The 14,885-nt window shown below is 45.7% G+C and overlaps 1 protein-coding gene across 3 annotated transcripts in view; it reads right to left on the reverse strand.

Moving 5' to 3' along the window:
• RPS6KA1 (ribosomal protein S6 kinase A1) overlaps positions 1-14,885 on the reverse strand; it is a 120,968-nt gene that overhangs the window by 41,876 nt on the left and 64,207 nt on the right. For 2 of the 3 annotated variants that reach the window (XM_084815793.1, XM_084815795.1), the window contains one exon: positions 9,662-9,715. In XM_084815793.1, the coding sequence (XP_084671919.1) occupies positions 9,662-9,715 (54 nt within the window). Of the gene's footprint in view, positions 1-1,102; positions 1,167-9,653; positions 9,716-14,885 lie in introns of all 3 variants that reach the window. The other variant, XM_084815796.1, reaches the window with a different exon arrangement.

The raw sequence follows: 14,885 nt of genomic DNA on the forward strand, positions 1-14,885 counted from the left end.
GAGTATAAGGCAGAGGTGGGAACTGAGTCCCAACACACCAAATACCTTTGAACCTACAGTTTTCTATATAAACAGAAAAGTAATTCACAGCAATCCCAGCTGCTGGTGAGAAAATGTGTTAATTAGAAGGAGGAGAAGAAGGACCCAGAATCAAGGATAAGGAACCTTAGTGGGCACCAAGAAAGGTGTTCAGGGGTGCATTGGTGGCCTAAGTCACCACATTGCCTACCGCTGGGTCTTCACCAACTGGCAACACATCTCCAGGATTTCAGAGACATAGGTCTTTTCCAGTTCTACCTGGAGATGCTGGGAGCTAGACATGGGTCCTTTGCGTGCAAAGCATATTCTCAACCATTGCATCCCTTCCCTCAGCCAAACGGTCACATCCTGGTGCCTGGAAGTGACCAAAAGCAGATCCAGTGCTCTTGGGTTTACTCTCCTGGTGGCCTCCCAAAGCTTCCTCTGTACAAGTGGTCCAAACCACCATACTGCTCACCAGCACCCCAGAGGTAATGAAAACAAAACGAGAAGATCCTAGCTTCCAGGAAACCAAGCCAGATTTTCTCACTGTTCCACAGTGTTCTGGCCAGAGGTTTCTGTTTGCGACTTTTGAAATGTTTCATGAATAATTTCCAGGCAGTCTGGCTTAATGTGGTATTTCAGGTACTGAATCTCCACACTCATTTGCAAAAACAACAAAAAGCTTGCCAGTGCAAACTCTAGTAATTTCGCCAAACTGATGCTTAGTTTGCTGATCCATTGTATTTGCACCTCTCCTTTCTCCCACGACACTTGAGGTGGTATACTTTGGCTTCCTGGCAGCCTCTCATCCAGGCCCTGACCAGACAGAGACCGGCTCAGCTCCAGCAAAGTGGCTGCATGATGTGCCTTCAGGTCAGGAGGCCTTTGGACCAACCAAATTATGAGACCACAGGACATTTCCTAGAGATCTGCAATGCAGCTGTGAGTTACTCTGGAGACCTGCCCAAAGAGGGGAAGAACACACCGTTCAGCCATGAAGCTACTTCACTGCTTACAGCAAAGCTACACGAGTGGATGAGCAGAGTGAGAACAGACTGCCTTCCCAGGCTGAAGTACTGACCGGGTTGCTGATGTCGCTGGCAGAAAGCATCGGCAGCCTGCACGGTTCAGTACGGCGTTTCCCATGTAGCCATAGTGCGAGAAAGGCGAAGAGGCGAGGAAGCCGGGGTTCCTTAGCCACATCCATCGTCCCATTCCGGCCAGAGCGGCACATCTCCCACCACCAGATCCCCCTGGGCTCCCTAAGGGAGCATGGCCAGTGGCTGCAGACGTGCTATCAGCCGGAGCAGCCTCTGTTTCACGGAGGACTAGCCACTGGTACAGGTGGCAGAAGCCAAGCCAAATGAAGCGTAGAGGCAGTGCAGCCTTCAGAGCAAAGCAGGTTAAAAACAGAGCTTCCTGCCCTCCTTTGAAGCACAACATTTGCGGTAAGCTAACTTCAAGCACCTCACAGCTTTCACGTCCCAGTTTCACTTTTTCCATTCAAAGGCAAGCTTCTCCCCTAAACTTTACAGGGCCTGGTTTACTGCACTTTTTTTTTTTTTTTTTAAAGAGCAGCTCTATAGGACACACAGCTTATTCTCTTCCACTGGAGTGATATAGAGAAGTTCAGCGTCACAGCAGAGGAGGGCTTCAGTTGTTACAAAAAGCATCATGAAGTGGAAGCTGTGGGCTCTTGCACATGCCATTGCCAAAGGGTTAACATGTGCAAACATCCAGAAGAGCGTTAAGCAGGGGAACAGAAAAAGCAGAAGTGCTTCTTGCAATATCGAAGGTGCTCCTTGAATTTGCTGATCACGTGGCCGATTCCCATTGACTGGGGAAATATGAAATATACCTCACAGGTTTATGCATGTGCACACACGGAGCATTGGGTTTTAAAAGAGCCAGTGTGGTGTAGTGCTGAGTGTGAAACTCAGCTGAGGAGAAGCAGGTTCAAATCCTCATTTCACCATGATGCTCACATATCATGATGCTTTTTGTAACGACTGAAGCCCTCCTCTGCTGTGATGCTGAATGTCTCTGTATCACGTTGGGACACTAACTGGGCCAGTTCGCATGACACGCCGAGTTCACTGTGGGTTATTTAACCCGCAATGAGCTGCAGTGCACGTGGCCGCCATTATGAATATGCAACCCCCAGTGGGGTTGTGATGTGTCATCCGAACCTGGCCACTGTGGGCTATTTGAGGGTTAAACACCCTTGCATAACCCTACTACAAACCAATGTCTCCCTGTTGGTCCTCACTTACTTTATAGTCTCCTGTGCGGGCAACCTGCTGGGGACATCAGCAACCAGAGGGAGGTACATTTACTCTAACCAGGGCAACTAACCTTCCCCCTGCACTCCACCCCTCTGACAATATTTATATTAGTACTTATGCCTATAGGTTGGTCTATTCTCAGGGCTCAGAAAAAGAAAAAGAGTTCCACAAATGCATGTTTTGTCTCATAATGTAAGGTCTATGTCAGTCTTCCACAATCTGATGGACTTCTCCAAAGTGGGATTTGCTCTTGGGCTGAAAGGGACTCTCTGCACCACAGTCATAATACATACCAGGTCAGCTGCTTTAAAAAAAATGAATCAAATCATGGACAATTAATGTCATTTTAAATGACTGATTTAGCATTAGAATGGTGCAGACATAGGTGATCTGCCTCCCTTGGAACTGGGAAGGACTCCTTCACACAGCACATAGTTAAACTATGGAATTCACTACCACAGGAAATAGTGATGGCCACCAATTTGGATGGCTTTAAAAGGGGGTTGGACAAATTCCTGGAGGAGAAGACTATCAAGGGCTACTAGTCCTGATGGCTATGTGCTCACCTCCAGAGGCAGTGAGCCTATGTACACCAGTTGCTGGGGAACATGGGCTGGAAAATGCTGTTGCGCTCATGCCCTGCTTGTGGGTTCCTGGTGGACAGCTCGTTGGCCACTGTGTGAACAGAATGCTGGACTAGATGGACCCTGGGTCTGATCCAGCATGGCTCTTCTTATGTTAGGTGTGGAGAGAGGGGACTGGAAGGAGATAGAGAACTTACATGTCTCTGTCTCTTTCCCCAGTAAAGGCCAGTCAAACCTTTCCCAATATCCTCTCAAGCATTTAAAAAAAATGTTAGCATGCTCTCCTCCTCAACAGACTGAAACCTATTTCATTTCTTTGCCTTAAAGCACTGTTCTCTTCTCTCCAGCAAAGAAAAACCATACTGAGAAAGAGCTGCAATCTGCTAGTTTCCTCCTTGAACTGTGGCACCAAGAGAGCAGCCAGTGCAAGAGCGGAAAGCCACAATTAATACGTCAACGAGCCCAAAGGTAGACTGTCGTGACACACTGAAAGCCAACACAGCTGTTCATCGGGGGATTTAAAAATTATCATGTAGAAGTCGCCTTCAGATCACACACTTGCTCATAATTTTACACATAGCTTAAAAGAAGAAGAAGATAACCACTTTTATCCACTCATGATCAGCCATGATAGCACAGAACACACCAAAACAGCCCATCTTTTTCTGAACCTTAGCGGCTTCCCGGTTTTGTTTCTTACTTTTTGGATCAGAGTGGCCCCTCTTTGGGGGGCACGCGAAATGGGACAAAGTCCTACTAGTTCTGAGCAGTATAGTACTATGATCTTGATGGAAATTATGCACCTACGCTATCTTCCTTAGGTAGGTACCAAAGGCGATTTATGGGGTGGGACATGACAGGGGATTATAGAATGATGCATGTAAGAGAACATGGACAGCAAGAAGTTTTTCTCCCTCTCATATCAGACTAGAACTTGAAAGTCATCCAATGAAACTGATTGACAGGAGATTCAGGACAGGCAAAGAAGGTACTTCTTCACAGTACATATAATTAATTTGTGGGATTTGTTGCCAGAAGATGTGGTTAAAAGCTATCTAAGCTAGTGAATATTTAAAAAAAGTAAGCGGGGTGTTCCACAGCTTCATGGAGAATGACAGCACAATCTTATACATGTCTACTCAGATGCAAGTCCTCCTGAGCTCAATGGGGCTTACTTCTGAGTAGACAGGTATAGGACTGCCATGTGAATCTATCAATGGCTGTTAGTCTTGATGGCTACACGCAGTCTACAGATTTCAGCTGGGATGTACAGATTGTACAACATCCATTCCGTCTGTGATTCATGGATTGTCAGGCGCCGTTCTTTCCATTTTTCGCCCATGGACAGAATCAGATTTTTGTTGTTGCCGACTTCGCACAAATTTGTATTTGTACAAATGTGCATTTGTGCAGATTCACATGTGCAAAAATGCGAAAATTCCCCCAAGATGCGCATTTTCATGCTTTAGCCTATGGGAGAAATGTGCATTTTTGGCCAGGTTTTTTAATTTTGTGTATTTTCCTACCACAAAATTAACACAAGATTCAGCAAAATTAGAAAACCGGTCCGCAAGTCTGCGGAATCTGCCTGACAGCAGAAAAACCAGTCCGCTGCAGAATCCATGGGTTGGACTGATGAAAATCCAAACTCATTCTGTTGTGGATTTCTCCAATATCCCTAGATTTCAGAGCCAGTATTCTAGCCTTCCCCAATCTGGTGCCCCCCAGATGTTTTGGACTACAACTCTTAGCATTCATGACCACTGGCCATGCTAGATAGGGCGGATGGGAGTTGGTCCAAAAGATCTGGAGGGCACCAGGTTGAGGAAGGCTGCAGTATACCAGCTGAATACCAGTCACTGGGGAACAACAGCAAGAGAGGGGTATTTCCCTCATGTCCTTCTTGTGGTCTTCCCAGAGACATCTGGTTAGTCACTGGGGGAAACAGAATGCTGCACCGGATGGACCACTGGCCTGATGCAGCGGGGCCCTTCTTAGGCATGCATCGTAATTCAGATCAATACGTAGCCCAGTTTCATCCTCTCACTCACTGTTCCCAGTGCAGATGTATGTGAGGTTCCGGTAGACACTGGGATGCCAACGCTCCCTGACTATTGGGAGTGTGGCCAGTAGACCTGCTGTTGATCAGCTTCAGGATTTCAAAGAGGGATCACTGTGGCAAGAGAATCAGGAGAAGTATCCTGTTATTCATAAAAGATCATTGCTGCATATAGAGAGCCAGCGTGGTGTAGTGGTTCGAGTGTTGGACTGGGAGCTGGGAGATCCGGGTTCTAGTCCCCACTCAGCCATGGAAGCTCACTGGGCGACTTTGGGCCAGTCACAGACTCTCAGCCCAACCCACCTCACAGGGTTGTTGTTGTGAGGATAAAACGGAAAGGAGGATTATGTACGCTGCCTTGGGTCCTCAGAGGAAAAAAGGCGGGATAGAAATGCAATAAATAAATAAAGCAAGCAGTTTACAGACTAACAAACAGGAGCGAGGTCTGGCCCCAAGGAAAGAGCAGGCAAAGCCAGGGTATGAAGACCTGCTGTTCTCCTAGGGCAGAGATGGGGAACCCGCAACCCTCTGGGATGGTCTTTGACTACAACTCCCATCATGTTTGACCCTGGCCATGTTCGCTGAGGCTGATGGGAGTTGGGTCCAACCGATGCACCACTGCTCTCCTAGGAGTATGTTAAGGGAGACTATACTATGGAAATCCATGTACAGAAGTGTGCAGCAAGGAATGAAGGTGAGTAAGAAGAGAAGATCCATAGCAGCATGTTGGTCAAATTAAAAATCAACACTGAGGCAGAAGAACATCCCCCTTTTAAAAGCAGGAACCTTTAGGCTAATTAGATCAAGTCATTAACCCATAATTCTGGAGCGGATATAATCCCGAGAATCCCAGCTGCTGCTGCTGCTGCTGCTTCAAATGCTTTTCTTTTAAGGTTGCAAAAACGTTTGGAAAATGGATAATTTCTAAATGTACCAAAAGAAGTTAAAAGAACACAAAAACAAATCCCGAGATGAATAGTTTCCTAAAGTCTCAATTCTGGTCCACATTGAGATTTTTCAAGGGCTAAAATCACATCTGAAGGAATTTCAAGACAAAGCTGTAGAAGAGGCACCAGCTGTTGTTTTGAGACTTGCTTCATTTATGAAAACAGAACTGCGAATGGTCAATAACACGCTGCTGAATAATGGATGTTAGCTGCAGTCCTCTAGTCCGCTTGATGCTTAAACAGGCATGTCTTCTACCTTTGCTTTTGTTGTTGTTCAGTCGTTCAGTCATGTTCGACTCTTCGTGACCCCATGGACCATAGCACGCCAGGCCTTCCTGTCCTGCGCTCTCTCCCGGAGTGTGCTCAAGTCCATATTCATTGCATCGGTGATGCTATCTAGCCTCTGCTGTCCCCTTCTCTTTTTGCCTTCAACCTTTCCCAGCATCAGGGTCTTTTCCAGGGAGTTTTCTATTCGCATTAGGTGGCCAAAATATTTGAGCTTCAGCTTCAGTATCTGTCCTTCCAATGAGCACTCAGGGTTGATTTCCTTTAGGATGGACTGATCTGACCTCCTTGCAGTCCAGGGGACTCGTAAAAGTCTTCTCCAGCACCACAGTTGAAAAGCATCAATTCTTCGGCGCTCAGCCTTCCTTATAGTCCAGCTCTCACAGCCATACATTGCTACTGGGAAAACCATAGCTTTGATTATATGAATCTTTGCTGGCAAGGTGATGTCTCTGCTTCTTACTGTGCTGTCTAGGTTTGCCATAGCTTTCCTCCCAAGGAGCAAGTGTCTTTTAATTTCATGGCTACAGTCATCGTCTGCGGTGATCTTGGAGCCCAAGAAAATAAAGTCTGTCACTGCTTCCATTTCTTCCCCTTCTATATGCCAGGAAGTGATGGGGCAGATGCCCCGATCTTAGTTTTTTTAATGTTGAGTTTCAAACCAGCTTTTGCACTCTCCACTTTCACCCTCAACAAGAGGCTCTTTAGATCCCCTTTGCTTTCTGCCATTAGGGTGGTATCGTCTGCGTATCGGAGGTTGTTGATAATTCTCCTGGCAATCTTAATTCCGACCTGTGATTCATCCAACCCGGCGTTTCTCATGATGTACTCTGCATATAAATTAAATAAGCAGGGCGACAATATACAGCCTTGTCATACTCCTTTCCCAATTTTGAACCAATCGGTTGTTCCATGTCCGGTTCTTACTGTTGCTTCTTGACCCTCGTACAGGGTTCTCAGGAGACAGGTAAGGTGGTCTGGTAGTCCCGTCTCTTGAAGAATTTGCCACAGTTTGTTGTGATCCACACAATCAAAGGCTTTAGCGTAGTCAATGAAGCAGAAATAGACATTTTTCTGGAATTCTCTTGCTTTCTCCATAACCCAGCGAATGTTGGCGATTTGATCTCTAGTTCCTCTGCCTCTTCGAAACGCAGCTTGTACTTCTGGTAGTTCTCGGTTCACATACTGCTGAAGCCTAGCTTGTAGGATTTTGAGCATAACCTTGCTGGCATGTGAAATGAGCGCAATTGTACGGGAGTTTGAACACTCTTTGGCATTGCCCTTCTTTGGAATTGGAATGTAAACTGACCTTTTCCAGTCTCGTGGCCACTGTTGAGTGTTCCACATTTGTTGGCATACTGAGTGCAGCACTTTAACAGCATCATCTTTTAGGATCTTAAATAGCTCAGCTGGAATACTGTCATCTCCGCTAGCTTTGTTGTTAGTAATGCTTCCTAAGGCCCACTTGACTTCACTCTCGAGGATGTCTGGCTCAAGTTCATTGACCGCACTATCATGACTATCAGGGACATTAAGATCTTTCCTGTATAGTTCTTCTGTGTATTCTTGCCACCTCTTCTTAATCTCATCTGCTTCTGTTAGGTCCCTGCCTTCTTTGTCCTTTATCATGCCCGTCTTTGCACAAAATGTTCCCTTGAGATCTCCAATTTTCTTGAAGAGATCTCTAGTCTTTCCCATTCTGTTGTTTTCCTCGATTTCTTTGCATTGTTCATTTAAGAAGGCCTTCTTGTCTCTCCTTGCTATTCTCTGGAACTCTGCATTCAGTTGGATATATCTTCCCCTTTCTCCCTTGCTTTTTGCTTCCCTTCTTTCCTCAGCTACCTGTAAAGCCTCCTCAGACAGCCATTTTGCTTTCTCACATTTCTTTTTCTTTGGGATGGATTGAGTTGCTGCCTCCTGAACAATGTTACGGACCTCCGTCCATAGTTCCTCAGGCACTCTGACTATCAGGTCTAATCCCTGAAATCTATTCCTCACCTCCACTGTATATTCATCAGGGATATGATTACCTGAATGGTTTAGTGGTTTTCCCTACGTTCTTCAATTTAAGCCAAAATTTTGCAAGAAGCAGCTCATGATCTGAGCCACAGTCAGCTCCAGGTCTTGTTTTTACTGACTGTATAGAGCTTCTCCATCTTTGGCTGCAAAGGACATAATCAATCTGATTTCGATATTGACCATCTGGTGATGTCCATGTGTAGAGTCGCATCTTGTGCTGTTGGAAAAGAGTGTTTGCTATGATCAGCATGTTCTCTTGGCAAAACTCTGTTAGCCTTTGTCCTGCTTCATTTTGTACACCAAGGCCATGCTTGCCTGTTATCCCAGTGACTTCTTGACTTCCTACTTTAGCATTCCAATCCCCTATGATGAAGAGGACATCTTTTTTTGGTGTTAGCTCTAGAAGGTGTTGTAGGTCTTCATAGAACCAATCAACCTCTGCATCTTCAGCCTCAGTGGTTGGGGCATAGAATTACTGTGATGTTGAATGGCTTGCCTTGGATTCGTACTGAGATCATTCTATCGTTTTTGAGATTGTACCCCAGTACTGCTTTTCCCACCCTTTTGTTGACTATGACTGCTACTCCATTTCTTCTAAGGGATTCTTGCCCACAGTAGTAGATATAATGGTCACCTGAATTAAATTCACCCATGCTTGTCCATTTTAGTTCGCTGATTCCCAAGATGTCGATGTTCAATCTTGCCATCTCATGTTTGACCACCTCCAGCTTACCTTGATTCACAGATCTGACATTCCAGGTTCCTAAACAATATTGTTCTTTACAGCATCGGATTTTCTTTTCACCACCAGACACATCCACAGCTGAGTGTCCTTTCGGCTTTGGCCCAGCCGCTTCACTCTTTCTGGCGCTACTTGGAAATTCCCTCTGCTCTTCCCCAGTAGTATATTGGACACCTTCCGACCTGAGGGGCTCATCTTCCGGCGTCATCTCTTTTAGCCTTGTGATACGTTCCATGGGGTTTTCTTGGCAAGAATACTGGAGTGGGTTGCCATTTCCTTCTCCAGTGGACCACATTTTGTCAGAACTCTCCACCATGACCTGTCCGTCTTGGGTGGCCCTGCACGGCATAGCTTATGGCTTCACTGAATTGAGCAAGCCCCTTCACCACAACAAGGCAGTCATCCATGAAGGGGACCTTTGCTTTTAGGGATAGGCATATTGATGAACTTGTTGGAAAGCAACTAATGCCTCCTTCCAAACTAACCAGCTAATGCAACAGATGTCTGTACTTCTGAGCCTGGGTTCAGACAAAGTTAAGAGCAAGAAGACTGTGTATGACCCCAGAGGGAAAGAATGATATACAGCCTACATTAACTCAACTCAAATCCTGCACAGAAATAAATCACCCCATCCCTCAGCATCCGCTCAAGATATAAAAGGTGAGAATGTGAAAGAAGAAATCTCCCCCAAGCAGGAGTTTTGCAAGTGTGACTCTTACCTTATCTGCAGTGTTCACAGCGTCTCTCTCTATCCAAGCGGGCTCCCGTTTTGCCTGCAGAACAAACAAAAATTAGCGCCTGAGCAGGTGATCTATGGATGCCAAAACAAAACACTCCTGAAACGTTAACCTGAAGCAAGAAGATCATTTGCAGGCAGCACCAAACTGTCAGTGTCAGAAGTACAGCACAGAGTTGTGAATTCCATGTTCTTCAGAATCGGCTGTTTGGCACGGAATGCAATTATCTATTGTGTCTTACTTTTCCATTTTTGGAAATGCAATTTCTAGTTCATATTGATGTAGCCAAGAAGGGGGAAGTGAAGAGGAAGTGAGTTTCTCTCCGCCATTCTTTTCCTTGGAAGAAATGCAGTTTGAATCTGGGAAGCAGAAGGGGTTGAGCAACAGTGGTTAAATATATGCTACAAGCAAGACTGCAGAATTTGGATGCGTTTTGGCACCAGTACCCACAGCCCTGGGAAAGAGGTGCCAGCTAGACATGGCTCCATTTGGATATTCCCTTTTCCCACTAAGCTACTTCTTTCCCACTGCATTTCTACACACACACCCCGCCCATTTCAACATCTGCCCAGGGCTTGCAACAGCCAGGAACTCTTAAGCACCTTTTCAAGAATCCCTGTAGGTTGCAACCAACACTGACTGTTATAAACCTATAAACTGTAAAACTGGGTTAACACAACACAGTAACCCACACTCAAGGTTGAGTATGGGTTGAGTGTAGGTTGTTGTGTTTCTGAACCCAGCTGTGCTAACAAACCATGGTTTGTTAACCACGAACAACCCATGAAGAGAACACATGGTTTGTTGTTGTATTGTGAACTATAGTTTGTTATCGCAGCTGGGTTCAGACAATACAACAACCCATGTTGCAACAACAAACCACGGTTCAACGACAACCCACTCAACCCATAGCCAACCTTGAGTGTGCATTATCATGTTGTGTGAACTCCATCTAAAACTTCTAATAGTTATGAAACAATTAGTTCTCCCCTTGCTGCTGCTCCACCTCGTCAAGGTAGAGTACTATCCAGTTTGAGATTGGTTTAGGGGCTCTAAGCTTTGTGAAGAGACAAATCTCTACATGTGTTTTGAGAGACACTTATATTCAAAAGCACAGGACCGATGCATGATATACATCAACCCAGACAAGACATATTTGGCAGGCCTATTCACTATCCCTGAAAAAAGAGACATTTGCGTTATTCCCACAGTTCCAATTCCATCCGCCCACAACTTACAATAGATGTGTGAATATGCAATATAGAGGTTGTGCAAACTGCTCCTTAAAAAAAAAGTCTAGTCCTCATGACTGCGGGCAGAAGCTTGAAAGTTCAACTACAATACGTGTCACAAGGACCTGCCTGCACAGAATCCCATTCCAGAGATTGAGCCAGAATGGTTATACTCAAGCCTAACAGAAGTTCTGTTTGGCACTCTTCCCACTCCCCCTCAAAATGCTGCTCCAAAATAATCATGAGCACTGGGTCACTTAAGACATGGTGGCAAGTGTGTTTCCTCTGAGTCGATCACACTTTCATGTATCTGCCCTGAATTTCTCACCATTCCGTTTCATTAGATCATCCTGTGTTCTAGTATTAGGACAGCGGGAGAAAAATGTCTCCCACTCCACCACACGATGCATAATCTGATGCACCTCTATCATGTCCCCCTCTTACTAACTCTTTTTCTAAGCAAAAAAAGCCTCTGAATATTGTAACCTTTTTTCATAGGGGAATTGCTCCAGCTAGAAAGCTAATCACAGTTTCCCTTTGCTTGTACTGACTCAATATTCCCCCTCCAAAACGTGAAGTAGGAGGAATACAGATGGTTCAGCCTTTTACCCTACAGAAGAAGCCAGGGGCTAAAGCGGAGAAAGAGTCTTCCATACTGGGGGTTCCTTGGCAAGAGAGTTCATCAAAGGAGAGGCAGGCGTGTGCCAAATTCTTACAAGATCTTGAACTTGGGTTCTCATTTGGCCCTGCCTTGCTAAGGTTTGGGCTTGTTGTGCACACATGACACCTAGGAAATTGTGAGTGGCATTTGTGCTGAAGCTTGCTTATACTACAATATATCCCTGCAACCAATTACCTAGGGAGGTGGTGGGCTCTCCCACACTGGAGGCATTCAAGATGAAGCTGAACAGCCATCTGTCCAGGATGCTCTGACTTGGACTCCTGCACTGAGCAGGGGGTTGGACTCGATGGTCTTGTAGGCTCCTTCCAACCCTACTATTCTATGATTCTATGTGCTGGATGGCATTCCTTCTGAAGCGGATGTAGGTTTATATTAGTCCCACCTTATCCCTCTGCTTTTATCCCAGTGCACCCCTTCCCGTGACCTTCATTCCTCAAGCTCCACCACGCTCCATCATCCAAAGATTTCCTGCTCATCTTTGGCCCCTTATAGCTGGAACTGCCTCCAAAGCATGTCTGTGTGATACCAGCTCATTTCCTTCAAATCCTGCTCAAAACCCACCTTCTCCATAAAACCTTTGGCACAATGCCCTCACTCCCATGGCCCAAGCACATGTAGGGGGGAACAACTGCACATTGCTTCCTCGTTAACTCTGCCTCCCCTTCCCCTGACGTTTCCCCTGTGTTGAATTTTAGATTGTAAGCACCTCGGGGCAGGGATCTGAATTGTTGTACTCTGTGAAGCAGCATGATGGAGCTGTAGAAATGAATGAATGAAGATTATAAGGATAAAAGCTCCATCTCAAAGGCAAGGAGACACTGCACATACATTGCGCAGAGAGCACCGTGCTTACAGAAAGTGGTAGGTTAACATGCTCATGCCTTTAGCCATTGGGAAAATTCAAACTCTGTGTGCATTTAAAGTTACCATATGAAAATGGTGGATGGTCTACTTCCTGGCCCCCGCCCGCCCCGCACCAAGAGAAGAACAAGCCACCAGGAGTGTAGGGGAAATGTAAGTTATGAGCTGTTAATGTATGTGCTATGCCAGCAGAGGTGGGGGGTGGGTTGGGGGGTGGGGAAGAGGTCAGATCTCAATCAATATGACCAACTTCTTTTCTGAGGAAGCAGAGGTAGATAAGCAATCGATGGCATAAACTCCAGCTGTGTCAAATTTCTCAGTATTGGACCTATTTTTAAGCCTCTGAAGCAGCTCTTTTGACAGTGTGGATACGTGCAAAAAATTTCCCCACGGCCTGCAGTTGACCAAATGGAAACATACCACTTGGTCTACCAGCTTCTTGAGAATGTGGGGGACTGGAGCAGAGAAGAGGAGAAAGGATAATCAATACAACTCTGCTTGTAATCTCTAGTGATCCATCTAACTCTTTTGGTATACAAGTTAGGAATTTGTCCCAGGATCCTGTACGAGGAAACGCTAAAATCCACGTCGGAACCCCTTCTCCAAACCCACCTGTTTCTCTCAAGCTCTTTCGGTTGCCCCTTCCTTAGCATGTCCCCTGAACTGAAATTCATCCCCCCAGTATGCTAACTGCATTTGCTCTCATCTCGATCCTTGAATGAGGGGCCATAGCACAGCGGCAGGGCCTTCTGCATGCAAAACAGGTGCTCTAAAATGCAGTCCCTGACATCTCCAGTTAAATGGATCAGGTAGCAGTAACACGAAGAGATTGCTTTCTGCTTGAGACCCTGGAGGACGGAGGGCCAATGCCAGACCAGGGGTGCTCAACCTGCGGCTCTCAGCCTAATTTCAAAAATCCTCTGCACACGATCAGTTCAGCCTCCTGGCAAGAGTGAACTCTCCTGACCCTGGCAACCTGCTGCACGGGAAAGAGAGAAAAGTAGATAGCAGAGAGAGAGAGAGAGAAGGGGTGACCCACCCATGTTTGGCTCAGGCCCTGCTTTACACTGGCTTTGGCCATACTCACTGCCAACATGCAGCCCCGACAGATTACCCATGAGGGACAGGAAAAAATGGAAAAATGGTAGCCCAGCCCTGTAGGAGGTGATACTAACCGGACTAGAAGGGCAAATAGTCTGACCTGGTATAAAGCAGCTTCTTGTGTTGTTGGTGTCGTTTTATTTATTTATTTACTTACTTACTTACTTACTTACAATACCACCCAATAACCCAAACTTTATTTTAAAGTTTACAGAAGATTTACAGAAATGGGCAGTTTACAGAAGATTAAAACCTTAAAAATACAATATAAACCACAATATAAAAACCATTACTGATAAAACAATTAAAAACAATCAACAATTGAGCACTTAGGACCATTTAAAATCTTATCACATACTGTTAAATGCCTGGGAGTAAAGGAAAGTCTTAACCTGGCGCCAAAAAGATGACAATGTTGGTGCCAGGCAGACCTAATTGGGGAGAGCATTCCACAATCAGGGGGCAACCACCAAAAAGGCCCTCCTCCTTGTTATCTATTTCTTTCTCCCCTGCCCCCACCCCTGCCCAATCTGTTGTCTTCAACATTTGAACTGTCATCTTCTTGGGTTGGGGCATCATCTTTTTTTCTGCATTATTACTTACATTTTTATCCCACTCTTTCTCCAAAGAGTCAGGGCAACATTCCACCGCCCCCCCCCCCTCTATTTTACCCTCACAAGAACCCAATCAGGTAAGCTAACAAGGCTGGCCCAAGACGATTTACTGCCTGGGGTAGAGCAGCAAATAATGAGCACCCCCCACCCAAGTCAACGTGCATAGCACCCAAGGCCAGTCAAGTTATTTTGGCACCTGAGGCAGAAAATCCCACAATGCCTCTCCATCATCATCAACCACAACAGCAAACTAAGAATTCGCTGCCTCTTTCGTCACACCCAAAACCAGCTGCTTGAGGCAGGGCTGGTCCTACTCTGGAACAGGCCCAACATCCCTGAGGCACAGCAGAGGATTTGAAACCTGTCTCATCAATCCAGTGTCCCAACCACTGCATCACACTGTCTCAACGTTAGTCTAAAGCACCATACTGGTAGAAGGTATAATATAGTAAAAATAATAATGGTGACTGGATGGTTTATTAATATGTTCAATATTTAAAATCACCGTTGTACTCGCTTGTGGGTTTCCCATAAGTAGCTGGCTGGCCACTGTGTAAACAGAATGCTGGACTAGAAGACCCTTGGTAAGATCCAGCATGGCTCTCCTTATGTGCTTTTGGAGGGGCAGGTAAAGGGCTTTTGCTCCTTGGCATTTACAGTTCCATCTGCACAAATGCTGGAGGATATGCAACTGGCTTTATTTTATTTTAAAGTTA

Source organism: Heloderma suspectum, chromosome 10 (assembly GCF_057233095.1).
Source record: "Heloderma suspectum isolate Gila_16-S chromosome 10, 16-S_ref, whole genome shotgun sequence".
Lineage (NCBI taxonomy): Eukaryota > Metazoa > Chordata > Lepidosauria > Squamata > Helodermatidae > Heloderma > Heloderma suspectum.